Source organism: Mustela lutreola, chromosome 12 (assembly GCF_030435805.1).
Source record: "Mustela lutreola isolate mMusLut2 chromosome 12, mMusLut2.pri, whole genome shotgun sequence".
NCBI lineage: Eukaryota > Metazoa > Chordata > Mammalia > Carnivora > Mustelidae > Mustela > Mustela lutreola.
In genome coordinates, this window is record NC_081301.1 from 2791075 (window position 1) to 2815900 (window position 24826).

At 63.8% G+C, this 24826-nt stretch overlaps 1 protein-coding gene across 2 annotated transcripts in view; it reads left to right on the top strand.

Annotated features, from left to right (window-relative positions):
- BRD3 (bromodomain containing 3) overlaps positions 1 to 24826 on the top strand; it is a 34315-nt gene that overhangs the window by 6230 nt on the left and 3259 nt on the right. Inside the window, exons 2-11 of one of the 2 annotated variants that reach the window (XM_059141214.1) lie at positions 7421 to 7745; positions 8374 to 8511; positions 9193 to 9340; positions 10127 to 10341; positions 12189 to 12560; positions 15356 to 15484; positions 17597 to 17788; positions 18692 to 18915; positions 21950 to 22242; positions 23121 to 23249. In XM_059141214.1, coding sequence (XP_058997197.1) covers positions 7533 to 7745; positions 8374 to 8511; positions 9193 to 9340; positions 10127 to 10341; positions 12189 to 12560; positions 15356 to 15484; positions 17597 to 17788; positions 18692 to 18915; positions 21950 to 22242; positions 23121 to 23249 — 2053 coding nt within the window. In that variant the 5' untranslated portion in view covers positions 7421 to 7532. The remainder of the gene's footprint in view (positions 1 to 7420; positions 7746 to 8373; positions 8512 to 9192; positions 9341 to 10126; positions 10342 to 12188; positions 12561 to 15355; positions 15485 to 17596; positions 17789 to 18691; positions 18916 to 21949; positions 22243 to 23120; positions 23250 to 24826) is intronic. The other variant, XM_059141215.1, reaches the window with a different exon arrangement.

A 24826-nucleotide genomic window follows, 5' to 3' on the forward strand; every position in this document is an offset into this window, starting at 1 on the left:
GAGCGGGACAAGGCGGGCCCTGCCCCAGGTCCCCCTCCCCAGCCCTGACTGGGGACCCCCTCCTACCTCCGATCAACGCTCTCTGTGGCAGTGTCGGCCAGGGGCCTCCTCTCCCCCAGGACGAGCCGTAGTCTCCTTCCAGATGCCCTGAAGGTGCCCCCCACCCTAGGAGCCTCCTGAGGACCTCCCCTGATGCCTGCCCTTCTGCAGTCCAGGTCCCCCCAGATTGTGCAGCCTTGCCCCGTCCTGTCGACGCTCCCTTTGAGAGCTGGCTCTCCCTGACCCAGGCCCAAATAAGGGCTCCTCGCTCTGGGCCAGGCCAACCTGGAAATGCCCCCCAACCATGTCAGCCCCCCTCCCCCGCGGGGGGCTGGAGGTGCCTCTGGCCTTGGTCTCAGCCGGCCCGGAGCATACAGCTCTGCCCGCCTTGGGTGCTGCCTGTGGGTGCCGCCTGTGGGCCGGGGGCAGGATGTCCTGTCCGTGCTGGGGAGGGCTGCTGCGTCTGCTGCCCCGTCACCAGGGTGTTTCCGCAGTGGCGACTGGGCAGAGGCCCCCAGTGCTCATTTGTCCAGGGACCCTGGATAAGGTCTTTCCTGAGTTCCCCGTGGGCGGAGCGGCCCTCCGGGTGGATGTTTGCATTTTCTCCAGGTTTCTAGTTCCCCATGGAGGAGGTAGTCCCAGAGGCTGAGTCCAGGCCCTTGGGATGGGGTGGGGAGGTGGCCCGCAGCCTTCAGGGCCAGGTGGGAGCCCAGCGTACGACACAGCCTCTCACTGTGGGGCGTGTGTGGCCCCGGTGGCTGACTTGGCCAGGCAGTGTCCCCTGCCCTCCTGCCAGCTGCCCACCTCAGAAACCCTCCTCCGGGTCTCGCCAGGACTCTGGATCTCCAGCTTTCACTTGTGTTTGAGGGTTTCTGTGGTTTGCCCGAGTTTCCGCTCTGGGCAGTTTCAGATCCTCTTGTGTCAAAGGCGGCTTGTCTGCACTTTGACCTGCACCCGGTTTGCACGTGTTGCCATCCTGGCTTGGCGGGTGTCCCCCCAGAAGTGGGGCAGGTTGTCTGAGCCTCAGTCTTCCCCACTGAGAAACTGGGCTCCATCTCTGCCCGGCGGTGCCTCGCCCAGAGCGGGCACTTGGCGAGGGCTTCCTGGCCGTCCCTGGAAGGAGTGCCGCTTCCCTGCCGGCTGTGGCCACGTTGGGAGTCCCGGCTCCGTGACCCTGACCGGGAGGGCTGCCTGCCCCAAGGGGGTGTTGTCTGCCATAAATAGCTTTCTGGAGTGAAGTGGCAGCCGGCGGGTGCGTGCCGGGCGCTGTGCTCTTGACAGTCCCGAGCTCACAGGCTGGAGGCTCCCTGGCCACCGGGAGGCCTCACGGTGAAATTCCCGGCTCCCGCCGTACGGGGCCTCCAGACCTGTAGGCCCATGTGCTAGAAGAACGGCTTCCAGCCAGCTGGCGTTAGGCAGGCCGGTGGGCTCTGACATCAGCGAACTGGAGCCGTACGTTTTTGCTCCAGTGTGTGGACCCCCGAAGATGTGACCCGCACCCGCTCCCCTGGGGGCAGCCGGGGGCGCAGGGCAGACCTTGCAGCTCCCAGGTTTTATCCGTGTCTGGTCTCCAGGTGCTGGGGTCTCTCTGGCCCCTGGTTGTGTTTCCCGGATCTCACCGCTGCTGTGACAGCATAGGGGATGTAGGGCCCTCGAACGGCCAAGGGAAAGCGGGGCTCACCCTCTTCCTTCTGCGGCCGTGGGAGCTTTTGGTGCAGACGCAAGCAGAGGGCCCGTGCGCCGCCTCCAGCGTGCTCGGTCTCCGCTCCGTCCTGTCCCCTCCAGACCCCGGCTCCTTTCCGGGCCCCACTCCCACTGTCGGGACTCGAGCTCTGGACGTGTCTTCTTCGGAAGACTTTGCGTCTGCGTCTCTAAAGCATGAGGGCTCTAGAACACAGGGAACCACAGCACCACTGTCGCCTGGGGCGTTAAGCTCGCTCCGACACAGTGGCCGCTGGTGTTCCTCCGTTTCCCTTCCCCGCGGGCGTCTCTGCGGACTGCCTGAGCCGCTGGGGTCGGGGCCTGCTGCTGCCCACTGGCCCTTGCCCACCCGTGGTTGCCGGACCCACTGGAGCAGCCCGGGCCTGTCGCCCTGTGAGGTGTGCTGGGGTCCCAGGCTGGGCCGGGGCCGGGCCGTCATCCTCTCACGGGGCCACCATCGGCCCCACTTCGGACGCTGGAGACTCCGGGGATGGTGCTTTCCCCCTAAATCTTCTGCTGCAGAGCCTGACCCTTGGCCGCAGAGAAAGGGCGTGATCTTTGTTTATCCTTAGGGTGAAAATTCCTGTTTCCTTGCGGAATAGGATGTTTGATTTGGGACGTTATTCCAGGCTCTGGGGGTGGGGTGTGTGTGAGAGAGACCCCCCCCCACCCCCAGAACGATGGGCTCCCTTGGTTCTGAAATCGGACACTCTCAATCCGGACACGCCTGGCTCCCCGGAGAGGAGAGGAGCAGGTCAGACGCCGGCCCATCCCGCCGGGGCTCGGCCACAGGCAGGCGTGGGGGTGGCGCGCGTTCCCGCTTATGTGCTGAGCCGGGCGGGTGCTGGAGCTGAGGCGAGGTCAGGTGTCCCTGGGGCTCTCAGGCTGTCTGCAGCGACAGGGCTGTCCCTGGGGGCCTTGGTTGCCCAAGAGGCCTTGCGTGGTGTGAAGCTCTGAGCTGGCCTTGCCCCCCGTTAGCTCGAGAGCCCTGGGCCTCGGTTTTCCCTTCTGTGACCAGCGCGCACTACGTGTGGCCGTAGGCTGATGGGGGAGCCCCAGAAAATGGGGTCCCGGCTGGGCTTTTTCTCTTCCTTCTGTGACCCCCGTCTTGGTGTCCCCCACCCAGCCACGACAGGGTTGGGCCACAAGAGGGGCCAGACCCTTTCGGGGCCCCAGAATGCTTTAATTTTCCTCACGATTTGGGGGGCCTGGGGTGTCCCACTAGGGGCTCCCTCAGAGAGTAGGTTCTGGACGTCCTTGCCAGTAGATGCAGGAGCAGGCCGCGCTGGCCCCTGTGGCAGCTTTCTGTCTGTCCTCATGCCTGTCCCCAGCCGGTGCAGCTGGCCCGTCAGTGGGGCCAGGCTTCTGCCCCGGTGTTTCTCCCCAGCCTGCCATGGCCAAGGGGCGGGGTAGGGGTCCCATGTTCCCGCACAGGACCCAAGCCTGGTGGGCTGAAGGGGGGCTAGTGCCCACCTGGAGACGTAGGCGAGCGCGGCGGGCGCGGCAGGAGCCTGTCTGCCTCTCGGGCGGGCCGCGGCTCCGCGTGGCCGGCCTTCACGTGCACTTGGGAGGACATTGAGGGGCAGATCCTGCTCCGCTGGGACACGGAGGCGAGGCGGAGGGCTGAGGTATCGGAGGTGAGCCTGCGTGAAGTACCTGTCCCATGTGTGACCCCCGGCGCCTGCATGTGGGCATAGAGAGACCCTCAGGCTCTGGTCCCAGACCCGTGTCTGTGCCGTGTCCCCTCCCTAGGTGACTTGGGAACTAGGACAGCTCCTTCCCTTACAGCCGGTGTCACCCGGCTCCCCGGCCTGTCCCTGCTTGGGGCTGCAGGGCCGCGGCCCCCGCATCTCTGTCCTTGGGGTTGGGCTGGGAGCACTCGGTGGGTGACAGCAGTGCCGGAGGTGAGCAGTGAGGGGAGCTGAGTTCAGAACCCTCCTGTGGCAGGCCCCGGGGTGCTCCCGGCGGCCCTCTGTACGGTGCTCCTTGCCGGGTGTCCTTGAGGTTGGTGTGGGGACGGCAGAACCGTCTCCCTTCGGCTCCCTGCCCTCCCTCCCCGGCACCGTGGCTTGTGTCCCCCAGCGCCTGTGTGGGCTCAGGAAGTACCCCAAGGCGGGAGGAGCCTTGGCGTTGTCATGTGAGTGGGCCCGGTCACTCTGACCTCAGGTCGCACGAGCGTCTCAGCACCAGCGCGGGTGACGGGCTCGTGGCCGTGACCGGCCACTCAACATGCTGCTTGTTTTTGCCTCTGTCTGCTCCCTCCGGCCTGACCTCCGGCCTGACCCCGCGGGCAGCAGAGAGGGCCGGGCCAAGGATGTCGGGGCGATCACATGGGTGCTGGCCACGCTGCAGGGAGAGGCTGTTCCTGAGGACACTAAAGGATCCTGGGCGCTCTGGGCATCTGGGGGGACGAGTGGACCCCTGAGACCGGTGTCGCATGATTCCACGCAGCTGTACCTCACACTGTTTTGAACCCCATGTCGCTTTGCACTCTGTCCCTGACTTTCAGTTCATAGCTGACCCTGTGGGAGGGCTGGCTAGTGGTCTCTTCAAGTTCTGATTTCTTTCTGGAGCTGCATTCGCTTCCCGGTCTCAGAGTGCAGCCCTGAGCCGACCTGGACAAGGGAGGCTGGGGGGCAGCCGCGGCCGGGAGCCGTGGCTGGCCTGCCTTGTTCCCGTCTTGTTTCTGTGCTTTGCGCTGACGGGTGGGCTCTGTCCAGGCCATCCGGCCTTGGCCAACTGGACCCCTGGGGCGGGCAGCGCTGCTGACTGTAACTCCCTGGTTCAGGCTCATGGTGGTCCTAGGATTTCCCCTTCAGGGAGCACACTGGGCCGCTCAGCCATCCCCAGACCCTCAGGCGGAGTCCCCAGACCCTGAAGGAAGAGAAGCAGAAGCCCTTGGGCAAGTGCACGGTCGGGCAGGTCTGATTCGTGCTTCAGCCGGTTTTCAAAGTAGGAGTAACTTTGCACTCTCTTCCTGTTGCGAAAGAAGCCTGTTCCGAACACGATGTGCGTCTTCAGAAATGCACTTGGAGGGGAGAGCCTCTGTCCTCGCGCGCCGGTGTGTGTGGCGGTGGGCTTGGTGCCTGCAGGAGAAGCGCCCAGGGGAAAAAGGGCAAAGCCAGGCTTACGCTGTTGCTCTGCTCACGGGGACCTGCCCTCCTGCTGTCCTTGGGGCAGAAGGGACTGACCCTCAGGCCTGGCCCCCCCTTGAAGGGTGATGGTGTGCGTGCTCCCGCCCGGACATGCCCACTCACTCACCCTGCCTGATGCCCTAGAGGGACAGGGTGACCTGTGCCATTTTCTGCCCCAGGGAGCCTCGCTGAGTCCTCCCTCGCCGGGGTCAGGCTCGGGGGGTATCTGGCCCCAGCTCTCTGACTGTCCCCTTGCTGGTCTCCTCCTGAGAGGTGGGTCCTGGCACCAGGGGTGGCCAGGGAGCCCCCAACCTCTTACACTCTGGCTGCCCTTCCTTCCCGCCGTGGAGCTGGTACCTGGGCTGCCGGGCGCTGTGAGAGGCAGAGGACTGGACACCGCCACCCCAAGGGACACCACGAGCTGTGCGGCCATCCTCAGGGGGTTGCAGGAGTCTGAGCATGGAGGGTGTCCTGCCCTGTGTCAGTGGAGAGTTTGCAGAGAGCGCGCGGGCTCCTCGCCGCGCACAGGCCCGCAGAGTGTGGGCACGCCGGTGCTGGAGGGTGCTTGGCCCGTTCTGCACATGTCCCCTCTGGGCCTCACGGACTCCGCTGGGGAGGGTGATGTCAGGCTGGAGCTAGACTTCCCTTCGGGCCACTGTGGAAGGACTCCTGTGCCTGTGCCTCCAGGGAGCACGTGCCAACGCCGGGCACTCTGCTTGGAGCTCCAGCAGTGGGGTCTGGGAGCCCCTGGACGTGCTGGGCAGTGTGGGGGGGAGGTGTGGGTAGGTCTGGTGTGCGGCAGAGTCCAGGAGGCCCCTCCAGGCGCCTGGCTCAGGGTCTGGCAGCTGCTGTGCTGCCCTGGGCACATACCTCACAGCGGGGTTGGTGGAGGTGCTCCCCTGTTTGTGGCCGGAGTTGGAGGAGGGAGGCCCTGAGGCAGCCTCAAGTCCTGGTGGCCACCTGAGCCTGTCCCTGCACTGAGCATGCCTGTCCGACCTCGTACTTGGAGGAGGCCGGCCCGTACCTTGGCCCGTGACCCCCCTCCAACACCGTGTTTGTTTAGGCCCTGGCTGCACTCTAAGTGTTCCTTGGCTTTCTGTGTTCCTGCTGGACATGTAGGGAGGGACGGCCCCAGGGGAGAGCCCCGCAGGTGGTGCTGGTGCTCAGGCCAGGTTTGCACTTGCTGACCTGCGGGGGCGGGGGCGGGCCAGCGGGCACGAGGGATGACCCAGGTTTGCTCCAGGCTCCCACACTTCCTGGTAGCGAAGACCCACCCTCGCTGTCCTTAGCACGGGGCAGAGCGCCACAGCTGGCGGGGGCCGCAGGCGCAGTGCTCCCTGGGGCCGGACAGAGGAGGAGGGGAGGGGCCGTGGCTTCCCCGGGATGAGGGGCGTGGCACCTCGCGGGGGCTCCAGGGTGTCCCTTGAATGCAGAGCAGGCCTCCTTGGTGGGCAAGATGCACCTGCTGTCCTGGTGAACCCTTTCACTCTGGCAGGAGTGCTTTGTAGCAGGTGCCGATCACCGGGTGTACACGCCCGCGTGGCAGGTGGCGAGCGACGGGCAGGGTGTTAACGGGCTCACGGGACGGAGCCGCTTCTGCGAGTCGTAGGAAGGGTGCTGCTCGCGCCCCCGGGCCCATCGGGCCCCTGGTGTGGTGGGGTGCCGCTCAGCCCCGGCCTGTCCGGATGTCATGACGCGGACACGGGGACCCAAAGTGTGGCAGGGCGCACCAGCGTGGCCTGGTGTTCCCCTTCCGCGTGTGACCCCCAGTCTGCTCTGGGCCCTGCAGCTAAGAGCGAGGCCAGCGGCTTCCATCCAGGAAACAGTGGGGCTTCTGGTGTTGGGACTGGCCTGTTGGTTCTGGGGCGCCGTCGGGTGTCTTCCTTCCCAGCCCGAACCCGGCCAGCATTCCTGAAAGCTGGTGGGGGCAGGGAGCAGCCCCCCCACTCGTGAGGTGCGCCTCCTCCCGCCCGCCCCTCTCCCTGGGGCTGGGCGTGTCACACTCTGCCTGCCGTCACAAACCAGCTCTGGTTCTCGTGGTGATGTCGGAACTCGCCCCGAAGGGTCCGGCTCCGCACGCTGCGCAGGGGTTCGCGAACGCTCTGCCTGGCTGGCTTAGCTCCGTGGGGTCGATGCCGGAGCGCTCTCTACGTGTGAATCATTCCCCCAAAATTGCCACGATCAAGAACAGTCCGAGTCGGCCCCCAGCCGGCAGGCCGTTGGTGGGCAGGGAGCCAGGAGAGGCCGCATCCCGGGCACCGCCTCCCACTGTGGGCTGTGTGCCCGGACCGCCGCCTTCCCGCCCTTGCGCTGTCCCCCCACTGCCCAGGCAGCCCGTGTCCGCATCACGTCCCTGCCCCGGCCTGAGAGCAGTGACTGAACTGTGGGTCTGTGACAGGTGAGGGGCGGGCTGAGCACCGCGAGTGGCACGAGTGATGGGAGCCGGCCTCACCGTGACCACTCGGGCGTGCTCGGGAGCCGGCGAGGCCGGGCGAGGCGGTGGGGCCTGGGTGACCGGCCTGTCTCTGCCAACCCCCTCCCCGTAGGTGCTGCCCGCTCGGGCCCAGAAATGGGATGTCAGGCCTCCAAAAGGAGCACAGTGGAAGCCAGGGCCTCCCCGAGCCGCTGCTGTGACGGCCAGTGAGCGCGCCGCGGAGGATGTCCACCACGACGACAGTTGCCCCCACGGGGATCTCGGCGGCCCCAGGCCCGGTCAACCCACCCCCGCCGGAGGTCTCCAACCCCGCCAAGCCCGGCCGCAAGACCAACCAGCTGCAATATATGCAGAATGTGGTGGTGAAGACGCTCTGGAAACACCAGTTCGCCTGGCCCTTCTACCAGCCCGTGGATGCAATCAAGCTGAACCTGCCCGTGAGTGCCCTCCCCTCCCCCACCCACCGGCACCCCTGCCCCTGTCGCCCCCCTCCCAGAAGTACTGCCTCTGGGGCCAGGCACAGTGCAGGGCCCGTGGTGACAGAGGAGCGAAGGGGCTGCTCAGGGAGTGGGGGAGCCCGTGCCTCCCTGCTGTTCCCGCGTACCCTCCTGTAGAACCCTGCCTCTGCTCCCCGCCCCTGCCGTCAGGTACTCAGTGCGGGTAGTGGCCCCCTTTCTGGGGGAGGCCAGGTCATCTGATGGGTTTCTTCTTTGGACCCAAATAGAGAAAACCCCGAGCATTGTTCAGGGAATCCCTGGGCTGCTCATTGGTGGCCTGGGTTCTGGGCCCAGCTTGGCACATCAGTCACCAGCAGGCCCTGGATTTGGAGTCTGGAGGGGTCTCGGCCCCTTCACAGTGCCGAGCTGCTCCTGCCCCGGCTGCCCGGTTCCAAACGTCTCTGAGAACCACCTGTCTGGGCGGAAGCTGTTGGGCGACAGGTGTGGCAGGGGGTGCACGTGGGTCGGGCACTTGCCCCAGAACCCACACCGGCCCTCAGCTGACCGGACCCTGGCGAACCCCGTGCCGCAGAGTCTGCTGACGTCCCTCTGAACATCTCTTTCCCAGGATTATCATAAAATCATAAAAAACCCGATGGACATGGGGACTATTAAGAAGAGACTAGAGAATAATTACTACTGGAGCGCCAGTGAGTGTATGCAGGACTTCAACACCATGTTTACAAATTGTTACATTTATAACAAGGTGAGAAGGCTCAGGCTCCCCACTGCTGGCTGGGGGGGGGGGGTGCGCGGGGTGGGGCCTGGCTCCGGAGCAGCTCTCAGACGGCGGAGGGGGCCATGCCACCCCCGGGCCACAGTCACCACTCGGGGGTCTCAAGTGCTGCCCATGCCCTCCTCCCCTCAAGGGACCGGCGTTTTTGCGGGGGAGCTTACAGACCAAACACTTAAACTGTTCATGCCCTCCGACCTCAAAACCCCAGCTGTCGGGACGCTCACGGCGCCGTGATATCCGTGTGCAGCTGCCCCACGTGGCCAGGCCACTGCACGACCAGGGAGCACATGGTCACGATGGCTTTCGGGGAGGAGAGTAGCTGAGGGAGACCCACACGGTCCTGACTTGGTGGGGCTTGCATTGTTCTCGATTGTGACGGACACAGCACGGATGGGTTGAGTTCAACTGAGCGGAAGCTTCTGTTTTCCGCGCGGGGTCGGCTGGAGGGTGGTTCTTGTTCTTCTTGGTTTTCTGGATTCTTTCAAGAGTCTCCACAGTGAAATCTGCTCCTTTCGCCTCCCCCACTGCCTGCCCTACCACCCCTCTGAAGGGATTTTTGAATAAATGTTTTCTTGAGCCACACCAGTGATGTCTTTACAAGCACGTGGCCCCTTGCCCAACAAGTGACCTTGGCTCTCCCTGTGTCTTCAGCCCACAGATGACATAGTGCTAATGGCCCAAGCCTTAGAGAAAATTTTTCTGCAGAAAGTGGCCCAGATGCCCCAGGAGGAAGTTGAATTATTACCCCCTGCTCCGAAGGGCAAAGGCCGGAAACCGGCTGCAGGAACCCAGAGTGCAGGTAATGGTGTGGGCGGTGCCATCCTTCTGTCCTGACCCCCCTCCCCGAGGTGTGACAACAGCATTTCTTGTGCAAGTCCCTCGGCCCCTCTGAGCTTCAGTGTCCCTGTCTGTGAAGTTGGGGCGATACGGCTGGCATCTGCCTTTGAGCCTGCTCTGCTGGGGACACTGGTCTTGCCCTGCCCCCATGCTGAGGCCACCTCTTCCAGAAGTCTGGACACGAGGTCCCATTGTTCCCCCAGGACGTTGCCTTTCTAGCAGGTGTTGTATGCTCTGGGACGGGAGAGGGGCTGTGTCACCTTTTGGGGAGGGCTGGGGGTGCGGGATGAGAATTAGCACTAGGAGCCCTGGGGGTCTTACCTGGTCCAGGAAAGGGGAACAGAGGCGTGCCCCGATGGAGAGACTGGCCAGGCACCCCAGCCCTTGGAGGCCAGGGTGGGTCCCCACCAGTGCCAGCCATCCCGCTTTGCAGATGGGACTGTGGGTGGTTAAGTAGGTCTGCCGGGACATCCAGCTGGTTACTGGTGGGGTCTGAGTCAAGCCCAGGTTTCTTGGGCCCAGGCCTGGCTCTTCTTCCCGGTGTGTACCTGCTGCAGGTGTCCTCATTCAGACTTTGGTCTGGGTGAGCATCTGTGGAGTTCTGTGGGGGCAGTCATGGTGCGGGGTCTCAGGAGGGGGGACTCCCTGGACTGGTGTGCTCTGGCTGGAGGGTCTGGTCCAAGAAGCTTTCGGACGCTAGCTAGTAGCTAGAGCTGAGCATGTTCAACGCCCTTTCCCTCTCTTCAAGGTACGCAGCAAGTGGCGGCCGCGTCCTCTGTCTCCCCAGCAACCCCCTTCCAGAGTGTCCCTCCCGCTGTCTCCCAGACACCTGTCATCGCTGCCACCCCAGTGCCAACCATCACTGCAAACATCACGTCGGTCCCCGTTCCCCCGGCCACTGCCCCGCCTCCTCCCTCGACGCCCATCATCCCCGTGGTCCCTCCCACACCACCTGTAGTCAAGGTGAGTGTCCCTGGGGACAGGTCAGCTGGCCGTCCGACGGCCAAGCCGGGGTTCCTGGATTCGGGCAGGTGTGGGGTGGTGGGGGAAGCCATCTGCCACCTGTCCCTGGGCACCCCCTCCTTAGTGGGTGTTTGGTACACGTGGCTCTGGAGTGGTTCTCTCTGTGCCCGAGGTCGGGCTGTCGCCCCTGCCGCGGATGGGGAGACGGAGGCTCAGGGAGCTGCAGGTCACACAGCTGGTGAGGGCGGGCTGTGCTGAACCCCCATTTCTCTGGCCCTGAAGCCCGGGCCTTTGCAGCGCATGGGTCACTGTGGGAAGGTGTGGGAGAGGAGGGTGGACGGGTCCCGGAGCCCCCGGCTCACACGTGGACTTAGGGCAGTGGCCCAGGTGCATGGTGAGGAGGCAGCAGCCGCACGGCCTGCCCCGTGCGTCCTGGTAGTATGAGCTCCCGCCCGTCTGCCTCCCCGGTCTGGCCGGCAGCTTTCATGGAGGGACTGTCCTGGCCGGGTCCGGGCTCGGAGCCCATGCTCCTTGTGAGATCCAGGGCAGGCCCCGGGCCGGGTGCTGACGTGTGTCTTCCGTTTGCCCCTCACAGCGGCCCTGTGGGGCAGACAGTAGTTCCCCCATCTTACAGATGAGGAAGCAGGCGCCCGGGGGGGTTAAGTGGCCCCCCCCAAGGTAACGCCCCGCCACTGCTTTCCCTCCCCCGCGGCCTGCACTGCCTGCACCTGCGGGCGGCGCCTGGCCAGGCCGCCTGACACCGTGCCCAGCTGTTTTTGGAGCATGTCCTGTTTGCCGTGGCCGGGTGAGCTCCCCCGGGCCTCTGTGGCGCACGCTTGGTGTCCTGTGGGTGCCCACACGTGTTTGTGGATAGCCAGCCCATGCCCCCGCCAGCCTGGGGGCGGCGGCGTTGCTGGGGCAGAGACCACGGTGGTGCCCCTGAGAGCAGGTCGCTGCTAGGCCGTCAGCCTGGGTGTTGTGGCTCTGAGGGGCCCCTCTGCCAGTCTGAGGGGCGGGAGCTGGCTGAGCTGGTCTCGGGGATGCCCTGGCTGTGGGGCACGCCATGACGCCCGCGGCCCCGGCTGCGGTGCCTGAAGGGACCCTCGTGCCCAGGGCACAGCCCGTGCTAGTGTCTGCCCTGCACCCACAGAAGGCCTGTGGACCTTTTAACATTCCCTCCTGTTACGGACAGCAGCTCTCTGTGGCTCCCGCTGCTTTTGGGGTTCAAGACCAGACCTGCCCAGTCAGCTCCCGGGAGTCCTTGGTCCCAAACCCACTGCTGCTGCCCAGCCCCAGCCCTGCCCCGCATGCTGGCCCCGCTCCCGGCCTCGGCCTGCGGCACGGCAGCTGCCCTTGGTGCTCCAGCTTGGAGGCCTCTGGACTTTCCCGCTGGCCTTTCTAAGCAGGGATTTCCGTCTGTCCCTGCCATCCCTTAGCCTGAGTCCCGCTCGGGGACGATCCCAGTGCCAGGTCCACCTCGGTCGTGTTGTCTCTGGAACCCCCGCACAGCCCGGGGTTCGGGCAGGTGACTTGCATGCCCCCCGTCACGCTGCTCAGGTGTGCTCTTGGAGCCCTGGGGGCGAGTGAAGGGGACCCTGGAGGGGCGGCTCTGGGGCGGGGGGGGGGGGTTCTGAGTCTAGCCTTCCCACCACCAGCTGTGTGACCTTGGGCCTGAGATGCGGCCCCTCTGAGCCTCGGCGTCCCACAGAGCGCGGGGTGCCGCCCGGGGCCGAGTGAGGCTTGGCCTGGCGCCCCGCGGCTGGGGCTCTGGGAGCTCTGTCTGCGAGCATCCGCGCTCCCGGGCCCCCTGCTCCGTCCCGGGCTCACCAGTCGTGTCGCCGTCGCAGAAAAAGGGCGTGAAGCGGAAAGCAGACACCACGACGCCCACGACGTCCGCCATCACCGCCAGCCGGAGCGAGTCGCCCCCGCCGCTGTCAGACCCCAAGCAGGCCAAGGTGGTGGCACGGCGGGAGAGTGGGGGCCGCCCCATCAAGCCGCCCAAGAAGGACCTGGAGGACGGCGAGGTGCCGCAGCACGCGGGCAAGAGGGGCAAGCTGTCGGAACACCTGCGGCACTGCGACAGCATCCTCAAGGAGATGCTGTCCAAGAAGCACGCGGCCTACGCCTGGCCCTTCTACAAGCCGGTGGATGCCGAGGCCCTGGAGCTGCACGACTACCACGACATCGTCAAGCACCCGATGGACCTCAGCACCGTCAAGGTACTGCACGGGGCCCACCGGGGCGCTCAGCAGGGCGGGCGCACGGGTCCAGACGGGGCTGGGACGAAGGTGCGTGCTCCCGCCCGCCCTCACAGAACCTGGGGCTTTGCCACCCTCTGCCCCACGGAAGCCCGTGTCCTGTCTCGGTGGGTGGATTCCATACTGTCCGCAAGGACGGCTTTCTGGTGACCCGCCCCCTCCGCTGCCCCAGCCAGAGAGGGGGCCCTGGAGCGGGGGAGGTAGCGGACTTGAGGCCCAGAGCCTGGCCTCCCATGCCCAGGGCTCCTCCCTGGGCTTTTTTTTTTTTTTTTTTTTGAGATTTTATTTATTTATTTGACAGAAAGAGAGAGATCACAAGTAGGCAGAGAGGTAGGCGGGGCGGGGGGGGAAGCAGGCTCCCTGCTGAGCAGAGAGCCCGATGCGGGGCTCGATCCTCGGATCCTGAGATGATGACCTTAGCCAAAGGCAGTGGCTCAACCCACTGAGCCACCCAGGTGCCCCTCTCCCTGGGCTATAATTTATAGTGGATTTTGTTCTGGGTCCGGCTGGTTGTGTAAGGCAGAGTGGGCTCATGCTGGGCCGTGAGGGCGGAGAGCCTGGGCGGCAGCAGACTGAAAGCTGGGCACACATAGGTGGGGCTCCTGACCCCCCGACCGGCGGGGTCCCAGTCCACCTGCCCTCCTTCGGGGGGCATTCCAAGCTGGCGTTGGTCTCTGGCCACTGGGGACAGTAGCCCGCCTCCTCTGGGAGCTGCCTGTGTGGCCCGGGAAGGTGCTCCCAGAAGGAGGCTGTTCCTCTTTCCATCAAGAGGGTCTGGCCCTTGAATGGCTGCTCTCTGGCCTTCTGCCTGGTTTCCCCGTGATGCCAGCCTGAGGCAGAGGCTCCTTCTGGGAGCCTTCCCCCGCGGCTCTTGGGGGTTTCGGGAGGGCAGACCTGGCTGTGTGGGGCACTGGTGCCTGGCGAACTGCGCCGGGGACCGAGACCTTCCGTCCTGCCCCGCCGGGAGCCTCGTAACGTCCTTTCCTTTGGACGGTGCCTTGTCCCCATGAGTTGGCGCCAGCTGAGAGCAGGTGCGAAGCCTCCAGAGAGGCGGAGGCCAGAGCAGGGCAGAGCACCGTGCCGCCCGCTCTCTGGGGGGACTCCTGGCCGTGGTCTGGATTTGCTCTCGGCCGAGGTGGCTCTCCTGGCTGGTCGTGACTCTGGGGCAGCAGGAATGGGGCTCCCAGGTGCGTGTCCGGGGCCGAGCTCTCCCTGCTCCGGGTCTGCGGGCTCCCGGCTCTGGGCTGGCAGCGAGTGCCTGGCCCCCTCGGCCCCAGATAGGGGCTCCCTACACGTGTCCTGGCCGGGACTTGGGGTGGGGGTTACCGGGGCGGGGCCTGTCGTCCGCACAGACCCCCGCTGTTTGGAGATAGGGAAGCTGAGGCCGGAGGGAGTGAGGGCCCGCAGGTGTGGCCAGAGGAGCCTGTGCCACGTCCCAGATCCTTCCTCGTTCACTCTCCGAGCCTCCAGCTGAGACGGCAGAGCTCCCGTCACCCAGACGAGGGCACTGTTAACAGTCCTGCCCCTGCTGCCCATCAGAGAGGCCAGTGACTTGTCCACGCCCCACAGCCAGGGAGTGGCAGACTGTAGGGGGGCGTGGGCGGCCCTGGTGTGCCGGTGTCCCCGTGGGCCGAGCCTGTGTCCTGCTGGGGGACCTGGCGGGGGTGCTGCTTGCACACAGGCAGTTTGCTCTGGTGCTCCTGTTCGGAAACACCCGTCATCTGGGAAGCAGTGAGGAAAGACACACAACTGCCCGCCTGTCCTTGGGCCCCTCAAGCGCCTCAGCCCGTGTGTTCCCAGCCCCTGGGCCCTTGCCCCCCCGCCCCGGGAGAGCAACCAGTGATCACGTTGGGACCAGAGCCTGAAACTCTGGCAGAGGTTGAGAGGGTCTCGTGTGCCTGTTTGTCTTCCTGAGCCGGGCCTCCCCAGGGTAGGGAGGCTGTGCTGAGGGCCGGAGCCATGCAGCCTGGGAGCTGTCCGACGCCCTGTGATCGGCAGGGGTGCGTTCCCAAGGCACAAGAGAGGCTGCAGGCCCTGGTGTCAGGCTGCACTCCACCCCCACATCCACGATAGTGTCCCTGAGGTGCAGGGGAGAGAAGTGGTCGGGCTCCCACCTATGCTGTCGGGCTCCCGTGGCGCACAGTCCCCAGGACAACAGGGGGCCCCTCGCCAGCAGGATGTCCCTGACGGACAGCTTCTGCTTGAACCCGTGCAGACACAGGGAGCTCACTGCCTCACCGAGCGGCTCCCCTCCACTTGCCCTGACTGACAGCTCATTGTAAGTGCTACCTCGCAGTGACCATCCGGGGTCGCGCTTCTGTCCTCCCCGGGAGCATGGCCATTCTCACCACCGCCAAGCCCACCTCATCCTGCGGGGCTGCGAGGGGCAGGCTGGCCAACAACGCCTGAGCTCTCACAGAGATGAAGTCAGTGTCTCGACCTGTGAACTGGGGAGACCAAACCCAGCCCCTGCCCCGGCGCTGGCAGCGGAAGCTCCTCGTCCCCCCGGAGCTCCTCCCGTCAGGGCCTTTGCCGTGTGGAAAGTTATCAGCACGCGCAGCAGGCAGGGCGAGGAGAGCCTACGTGGTGGCTGCATCAGCCAGGGTTCTGGGGGTCCCGGAGCGTCCCTTCCGACCCTCAAGTCCCGCTCCCACACTTGCCTCTGGGCTCCAGGGGACGTGGCGCGAGGCTGGCCGTGCAGTGGGTCTCCCTGCGGTGCCGGGCCGTGCCTCACCCCCGTCGTCTGTGTGTTACAGAAGAAGATGGACAGCCGCGAGTACCCCGATGCTCAGGGCTTCGCCGCCGACGTCCGGTTGATGTTCTCCAACTGTTACAAGTACAACCCCCCGGACCACGAGGTGGTGGCCATGGCCAGGAAGCTCCAGGTAACCGAGGTGCTGTCAGGTGGAGGGGCCTTCTGGGCCCAGCGCAGGGGTCAGGGGGGTGACCAGCATCCCGGGGCAGGTGCCCAGGAAAGACGCAGGCCTCCCGGAGAACACGGGGCCCGGAAGGCCGCGGGAGAGCCTGCCCCGCACAACAGCCTTTCTCCTGAGTAGTGCCCAGCGCTGGCCAGTCCCCAGGCCTGCTTCCCGGGCACACGGGCAGACAGGCCAGCCTCTGCCCTCTGGGAGCGGCAGGCCCACGTTCCCGCAGGGAGCACGGAGGCCAAGAAGGCGGGTGTCCCTCTTCCCGCGGCTTCGGCCTCTGTGTGAGGGGGTCTTTGTCACCCACCTCCCAGTGAGGCTGCCAGAGGCCGGGTCCCGTGACCTTCTGCCGAAGTCTGGGTGCTGCCCGCCTGTCCCTGTGCGGGTTGCTGTGCTCCCTTCGTGATGTGTGTTGTTGCCTTTATTAACAGCGGCATCGAAATAGTAAAGATACTTTTGTCAATCCTGGAGAGAGAGTGAGCACAAGTTGAGGAAGGGGAAGGGAGAGGGAGAGAACCCCAAGCAGCCTGGCGACTGAGCACGCGGTACGACAGGGGGCTCAATCCCCCCGGAGGTCATGACCTGGGCTGAAGCCAAGCGTGGGCCACTTCACCGACTGGACCACCCTGGTCCCCCAGCAGCACCAAAAGTTTAAATGTTACATAATTGGGGGATTTAATTTTGGAAGAAAGAGTAAAAATTGTGGATCTCTATACGCTTCCAGCAGTTTTTTTCCCCAGAATACAGGCTGTTTGTTGTGTGAGATGTCCTGGTCTTTTGCTGAGAACCCTTTTGAAGACCCCGTGAGGCAGCTCATGGTGTCCGCCCAGCGCCCGGAGGAGGGAGGAGGGAGAAGCGCTTTCATGCTGCTGGGTCCCCCCTGTGTCCTGTGGGCCTTTCCCAGGCTCTGCTGACGCGGGCTGCACCCTCTGCGGACCGGCTCCCCCTGCGGAGTCTGGCGCAACAGGCCCAGTGGTCCCAGTATGGCCGAAGCTGGCAGGAGTTGTGATTTTACGCTAGACCATGCCCCACCGTGTCGGTGAGCAAGAGGGCTTTGCCCAGTTGGGCTCCGCGTTGGCTCTGTGCCTCTCCCGAGCCTGCTGTAGCTCAAGGAGGAAGCGGGCGGCGCTGGTGCCGATCAGGGGTGCCGGCAGTGTGTGGCGGCCAGCGGCTCTGGCTCTGTTCCCGTGGGTTGGCTCTCAGCACTTTGGCCACAGAGGCTGTGAGTCACGATTCCCAGTGCACTGAGCAGTCATGGCTGTCCAGCTCTGGGGTTGGAGCCCTGCACGGGGTAGCCTCTGCTGTCAGTGCTTCTCCAGCCGTGGGCCAAGGGCAGACCGGACCGCCGTGCGTGTCTCTGCCTCTGGGGGTGTCTTCACCCCAGGAGGAGAGTCCGGGACCAGGGGCTGACGTCTCACAAGTGTGAACGGGAGCTCAGCGGGGAGGGAGCCCCCACGTGGCTGCGCACCCCCATCTGAAATGAACCTGGGCCTCCAGGAGAGGGGACCTTGGCTGGGAGGTGCCCCTGTGGGCCTGGGTCCTGCTCCATGTGAGCTGGGGCTTTCCGAAGCCAGCTTTGACGGGACAGGACTCTTGCCTCTGGAGCCAACTTCTGGGCCTAACTTGGAACAAGAGGTGATGCTGTGGTAAAGCCCTGGGCGAGGTGTGGGAGAGAGTGTCCACTGGCCTCCGTACCCGGCAGCCAGGGGCCCCATAAAGGTCACAGATGACACAGAGGCACTCTGGCTGCTTTGCAGTGGGCGGCAGCCCGTAGGGTCTCTGACCCCGAGGCCCAGAGGACACGCAGATCTCCCGCAGGAGGCTTGTGTCCTTAATAAAGAGGGCTCGCGGACCAGTTCCTAGAAGGCTGCGTCTGTGGCTGTTGGCCCCGTGGCCCCTGCCCCTGGACCGGCACTCGGCGCCTGGACAGGGACGAGGGAGCGAGAGCAGGAGAGCAAGGTGGGGCGGGGGCTGCTCCGAGAGCCGCTCACCGATGCTAAGGTCTGGGTCCCCCACCCCCGGGGCTGCCCCGTGGGTGTCCAGGACCTCAGGCGGCCCCTGCTCCCCCCCCAGGATGTGTTTGAGATGCGGTTTGCCAAGATGCCTGACGAGCCCGTGGAGGCGCCGGCGCTGCCCGCCCCCGCGGCCCCTGTGCTGAGCAAGGGCGCGGAGAGCAGCCGCAGCAGTGAGGAGAGCTCCTCGGACTCGGGCAGCTCCGACTCGGAGGAGGAGCGGGCCACGCGGCTGGCCGAGCTGCAGGAGCAGGTGAGCGCTGGGACCGGGCCGGGGGCCGGGGGCCGGGGGAGGGGTTCGCTCCGAGGGCCGAGCTGGCGCTGCAGGGCGGGGCGGGCCAGCATGGGGGGCTGACCTCAGCCGCCACGGTCGTGTCTAGTGGGCGCCGGCTCGGAGGCGGCCCCACGCTGGCCCCCACGCTGGCCTCCGACAGGGAAGAGAGAACAGGAGTGGTCGCGGTCACCAGCGGGGGGGCGCACAGGTGTTTGACCGGGGGCTGAGCCTCCTTAGAGGGGGCACCGCGGGGAGGGTGGTCCTGGGCATAGCCGCCCGGCAGCCCAGGGCCTGTGACGCCGTTTCCTGCCCTGGGAGATGATGCAGCTCTCGGGAGCCCCTCACGGCCCGCTCAGGGGTTGCAGAGATGGGAAGTGCGTGGCGCGCTTAGCACACGGCCAGGGAGGCACTGGCACGGGGTACACGTTAGCTGCCGGCCTGGGTTGTTTAACCTGGTGTGTCTGCCACGTGACGTGGCAGTGGCTTCTAAATGGAGCCGTCGAAAACCTTTGTGCAGACGCATAAACCTCCGTGTGGGGTTGTCTTTGTCAGAAGAATCCTAAGCGGGGAGAAAAAGCGACTGTGCCCCTGTGCTGGCCTGAGTGTGCCACCAGGCTCATGGGTCGGCCCCTCGGCCACCCACGCGCCACGTTTCCGGCGAGGATGGTGAGGCCCGGGAGCTCTCAGCTCTGGCTGGAGTAGTGAGGGCAGAGGGGGCCCCGATGCCCTCTGCTCCTGGCCCCGTCCGGCTTTCGGCAGCAGCGCGTGGCCCCGTGCTCCCGGCTCAGCCTCCCCACGTGTTTGAGGTGGCTTCAAGGGCACCCCAAAGCCCCCTTGGGCCAGCCCCCAGGGAGCCCTGCTCAGCCACGTGCTATTTTCCAGCTGAAGGCTGTGCACGAGCAGCTGGCCGCCCTGTCGCAGGCCCCCGTGAACAAGCCAAAGAGGAGGAAGGAGAAGAAGGAGAAGGAGAAGAAGAGGAAGGACAAGGAGAGGCACAAGGCCAAGTCCGAGGACGAGAAGAAGGCCAAGGCGGCCCCACCTGCCAAGCAGGCCCAGCCGAAGAAGGCGCCTGCCAAGAAGGCCAGCAGCACGGCCGCGGCCAGCAGGTGGGCTGAGGCGCCTTCAGGCCCCGGCAAGCCCAGTGTCACCTGTCCTCGGTGCTTGTGTGCTGGGAGGGTCCTGGGTTTGGGCCTCTCCGCCTTGGCTGCAAATCCTGGTGACACGGAGACTGGGCTGATAAAACGTGGAAAAATGGGCTGGGGGCTGGGTTGTCCTGGTCTCTCCCAGCTTCTGGGACAAAATGAGGCCTCTGGTGGCAAGACTGAGCTCTGGAGGTAGCCCACAGCTCTCCGTGGGGCTGGCCTCTCGGGCTGGGGCACTGCCGTGGTCGCACTCTCTGCCACAGACTTCGGCATCTCAAGCCCTTGGGGCCGTTTTCCTGCTTTGGGCCAAGGAGTTCTAGGGGCATCGCCTCGTAGCACGGGTTCTACTTCCTGGTCCACCCGCCTTTTGTCCTCCCTTCTCCTGCGTCAGGCCCTGCCGTGAGGACGGCCTGCCACGGACGGGACGGCAGGGAGATGAGCATGGGGGCGGGTGCTCAGGCCGGCGCGCCGCTCCTGCCTGGTCGAAGAAGGGCTTCCCAGAGCAGGGGGACGGCTGTGCTGGAGGGAGCCCAGCAGCAGTCGGGATCGGGTTCCAAGAGACAGGAACCGCGGGGGCAGAGCCATGGACGCCAGCAGTGTTGTGGGAATTAGTGGGAGCTGGGACGGAGTCGGTTCCACTGAGGAGCGGAGCCTGGTTTGGGAAAAGGGCTTGGGAGAGGCTGCTGAGGTTGGCCCGCTCTGTTGAGGCCTCTCGTTTTGCCCCCCGAGCAGGTGAAGGGAGGTCGTGAGGTGTTTGAGCTGGAAGCGGTCAGATCCTGGTCCGCGTGGGGAATGCAGTGGGATGCGGGAAAGGGAGGAGGCCCAGCCTTGGGAGGTGCTCTGGTTCTGCAGGCCAGAGAGGCCAGGGTGGCCGTGGAGGGAGAGGTGGGGAGGACAGTCCTCGGGGCCCGGAAGCAGGAGGGCAGGGCGTGGGGAACCGGGGGCTTGGGCCTTGGCTGCTGGGTGGTCAGCGGCATCAGCAAGGGGTGGGGGTGTTTTGTCCTCCCTTCTCTTTCCCAGCGGAGGCAGGAATCAGGTTTTCGTGTGACGTCTGCCTGGACTTGGGGTCCGGGTAACACTGGCCTTGAACATGAGTTGGGATGTGTTCTCCCCTATTTCCTGGGTCAGTTTATAGAGAGGGTATTAATTCTTGACTAGTAAGTAGCATTCCCCAGTGAAAGCTTCTGGGCCTAGAGTGTTCATTGTGAGAAGGTTTTTAATGATGAATTCAGTTATTTGGGTAGATACAGGACTAGTGAGGTTTTTCAGTTTCATCTCGAGTGAGTTTTGGGGATTTGTGCTTTTGAGACATTGCTCCATTTCCCCCGAACTATGGAATTTTGGGACATTGGTTTGCGTGCCGTGTACCCTTGCTGTCTAACATCGGTAGGGCCTCTAGTGATGTGTCCTTTTTGGGGAGTCTGTCTTTTTTCGGGGTGAATCTGGAGAGAATGGAGGAGTTTTATTGGTTGTTAAAACAACCAACATTTGATGACATTGGGTTTTATCTGCTTTCACTTCTTTTTGTTCATGGCCTTATTTTTATTACTTCCTGTTGCTTGTTTTGGACTTAATTTGTTTTTTTAACATAGAAACTTAGATTATTGACTTGAGACCTTCTTTTCTAACATAAGCGTTTAGTACTATTTATGTCTGTCTGCACAGTACTTTAGGTGTACTCCACAAATTTGATGTGTGTGATTTCATCTAGTTCAGAATATTTTCTAATTTCCCTTCAGCCTTCCTCTGGGACCACGGGTTGCTTAGAAGTGGCTGTTTAATTTCCAAGTATCTGGAGATTTTTTTTCTGGACATGGTTCCGTTATTGGTTCCTGGCTTAATTCTGGTAGGGTCAGAAAACATACCTTGTGTGATCACAGTACTTTTATTAAGATTTATTTTATGGCTGGGAACTGGGGAATGTTCCGTGTGGACTTGCACATGTGTTTTCGTGCTCTTGGGTTGAGAATGTTAACTGAAATGTCAGGGAAAAAACAAACCAGAAACGTGTCAGTTAGCTTAATTCGGAGGATGGCATGGCTGGGGCCTTCTCTCTTCTTGCTGACGGGCTTTACCAGTCACTGGGAGAGAGTCGCCGGGTCCTCAGCGGAAACTGTGAATGTTTCCACTGCCCTTCAGTTCTCAGTTTTGCTTCAGACACTCTAAAGCTTGGTTTTTAGGTTTATACAGGTTGAGGGCTCTCATGTCTTCTCATTCGATCCTTTTCTCATATGCCATGTCCCTCTGCTTCCTGACACTGTTCCTGTTTCCATAGTCTCCACTTTCTCAACACGGCCGCTGCAGCTTTCTTTCTGTTAGTGTTTGTGTGGTACAGTCCCCACACCCATTGCTTTTACTTGAATCTTCTGTCATTGTGTTTAACATAGGGTTGGTGGACCTCATGTGAGTCAGCTCTTACTTGTTATCCAATCCGACTATGTCTTGTTGGTGTGTTTAGGCCATTTATATTTAATGTAATGACTTATGGAAATTGCATTTCTGTCTGCCGTTCCGTTATGTGTCTTCCCTGTAGGCTTTATTCCTGTGCCCCCTTTGCTGCCTCCTTTTGGATTATTTGAGTATGGAGATCAGTTTTTGACCTGCTGTATCCGAGATGCCTGTGGAGTGCTGAGGGGAGCTGACCACTACAGTCTTTCCTGGCTGAGGCTTAGAGACCCCCAAGTGGGGAGCAGCTTCTGCTCTGACCTCTGAAACAGGGTCTTCTGTGTCCCTGCAGACACATATGCAGCCCTCAGACAGTCCAGTGGCTTCTCTGCGTGGGGCACTACTTAGGGCTTGCCTCTCGGTAAAAGAGCCTCGTTCTGGAGAGGTGAAAGGCCAGGCAGAACAGGAGCGAGGGGCAGGCTCCACAGGGGCTGGGGGGACATGGACTGGCAGCTCCACGGGGGCTGGGGGGGGCAGAGGTAGGGACTCTACAGGGGTTGGGGGGACAGGGTCAGGGGCTCTGTGTCATGGTGTTCTTTGCCTTGTGCCACAGGCAGCCGAAGAAGGGCGGCAAGCAGGCATCAGCCTCCTACGACTCGGAGGAGGAGGAAGAGGGCCTGCCCATGAGCTACGACGAGAAACGCCAGCTCAGCCTGGACATCAACCGGTTGCCCGGGGAGAAGCTGGGCCGGGTGGTGCACATCATCCAGTCCCGGGAGCCCTCGCTCAGGGACTCCAATCCCGACGAGATTGAGATTGACTTTGAGACTCTGAAACCCACCACTTTGCGGGAGCTAGAGAGATACGTCAAGTCTTGTTTACAGAAAAAGCAAAGGAAGCCATTCTGTAAGTCGTGGGGACAGAACACCGTGCTCGCTGGCCCTACCCTCTCCCCTGCTTCCCCTCCTCCCCTCTCCTGCAGGCCTGGGGGGAAAGCCAGGCCATGGGGCGGGTCCCTGCCCTTGCCCATTCATGTGCCCCAGAGACACCTGTCTGTGTTCAGCCAGGCCCTTCTTCCCTGCTCTTGGGCAGGCAGGCGGTGCTCACGTGCCTTGGCCAGCCTGAGGACAGGCAGGAGCCCTGGGTCAGCCCCCAGCCCAGCCTTCGCCATGAGCCTTCCTGAGGCTATGTTTGGGACCAGGGCTTGCAGGTGACCTCTTGATGAACCACTGCCAGGGCAGAACAGTTCCTCTTTGCCTGGAGTTGAGGGTCCATAGACCTCCCAGGACAGACATCGGCACTGGCCCAGGCTTGTCCTGGAAGTCAGTGACTTCACTGGGTGGGGACCAGGCGCTGCCTGGGGCAGTGGGTCCTGGGGATTGAGAAGGGCAGGCCCGAGGCAGCCCTCAGCTGCAGGAGAGCTGGACAGTGGCCCCAGGAAACAGCCAGGGTGCACCTAGGCCTGTGTGTGGCCCTCTCAGTGGGCTTCCTCGCCTCCTCGGAGGGGTCAATTGCTTCCTCCTGGATGTCCTGGGACCCCCGCAGTCAGCTGCGCTGACCCTTGGTAAGTTCCCCTGGGACTGAGAGGTGGTGGCCTCCCTGCTGAGGCTGAGGGAGAGCCGCATTCGTGCGGGAGGAGACACCTGCGAGTTTTGCACGTGCAAGCTCGGGCGGCAGCCCTGCGGGGGCCCAGTGAGCCCCCGGGAGGGCTGGTGGCCCCCGAGGCCGCCCTGCTGAGCTCCTGGGGTGGCCGCCGGCCGGCTCAGCTCTGTGCTCCTCTGCAGCCACGAGCGGGAAGAAGCAGGCAGCCAAGTCGAAGGAGGAGTTAGCTCAGGAAAAGAAGAAGGAGTTAGAGAAGCGGCTGCAGGACGTGAGCGGGCAGCTGAGCAACAACAAGAAGCCGGCCAAGAAAGGTACCTGTCTGCGGGCGGCGCTGCTGCCCCCGCTTCCCTGGGCTCCGAGGGGCGGGGCGGGGCGCGGAGGGCGGGGCGGTGGGTAGGGTTAGGGCGTGGCAGGGGCGGGGCTGGAAGTGGGCGGGGCATGGGCTGCAGACCCAGCCCTCAGTCTGGGCTTCAGCTGGGTGGCCGCATGCCCTTAGATGACGCTCTTGACACCCTGAAACCGCAGGTCCTTTGGGTCTCCCTCCTGCAAGGAGGTTAAGCCCATGGCGGCGTGTGGGAGAGCTCCCCCTGCCAGAACTGCCCAGCACCCCCGCAGAGGACTTTCTGGAAGGGCCTAGCTGTGGTCTTTGCGGGTGGACCCCGTGGCTTGAGAGGGACTGGGGTCCTGACCCCTGGCGTCAGGCTTTCTGGCTGTCCCCAGGCAGGAGAGACGTTCCAACTCCCTGCCCCCAGGCCCTGTGCTTTGTGGACGAGGGCTCTTACTCTAGGTGAGCAGGTGATTTCCCTGCTTCTCTCCTTCCTCTGGAGCCACGAGAAAGGGCAGATCCTGTTTTCCCAGCCCCAGGTAGTGAGCGTGAGAGTCCACGGCCACGGGGTGGCTGGATGCTGCGGCCCTGCCTGCTCCAAGCAGGGAGGGGCCCTCTGGTCTCCCCTGGGAAGGGCAGAGTAGGCGCCGTCTTCAAACTGCTGAGCTCCCCCCACGCCGCATCGGTTCCTCGTGGTGGACTGCTTTCGTGTTTTCTCGACTCTGGTGTATTCGATAGTTTGTGGGCCTCTGTGCCAGGCTGACCCGCGCTTCCGCACCAGCTGTGTGGGCTTTTGCTCGCGCCGGCTCTGCAGTCCCAATCCAGGTGGGGTCCAGTGACTCAGTTCCTTTCGGACACTGTTAGCTTAGGGTTAGCCCAGAGACCACAGGTGGGAGGCTCACCCGGACAAGACCACCTTTCTCCCAGACGCCAGCTGCAAGTCCAGGGCCTGCCTTACACTGACCAGCAGGCTGTGCACGGGGGCTCCCATGACCCTCTGCTCAGACCTGGCGGCCTGCTAGGAAGCCCTTGTACGTGCTGCATACGGCCTTGTCCACAGCAGCAAGTGGCAGAGGCACAGGGAGAGGCATGAGGGGGCGCACAGCTTCCCTCCCCTTTCTGGGCATGCCCCCTCCCCGCACGTCCGCGTGCCCCTGAGCCCAGAAGCTCAGCATCGAGAGTGTCCTGGTGCTCCTCTCCCGCAGCCTCTCTGCCCGCAGCTCCCAGCCCTGGTCCCGCGGCTTTCCTGGTGACCCGCCATCCCGAGTCTCTCCTGAGCCTAAACTCAGGTGTGAGCCACAGGAGCTCCTTGTAAATAAGCAGACATTCCGCTCACTCTGGGGATGCCAGGGGTTCTCGGGGCGCTGTGCCTGGAGCCCGGACAAAGGCTAGACGCATTTCTTTACCGTCCGGTACCCTCATGAATGCAGGCGTGCATCCCACCGAACCTCAGTTTAATGCTGGCGGAGCGACTGGGTGTGGAACTGGGGGGGCCGAGGCTCGTGACATGTCGGTGTGAAGCCGGGGTTGCTCCGGAAGAGCTTGGTGGGCGAGCGCAGGAGT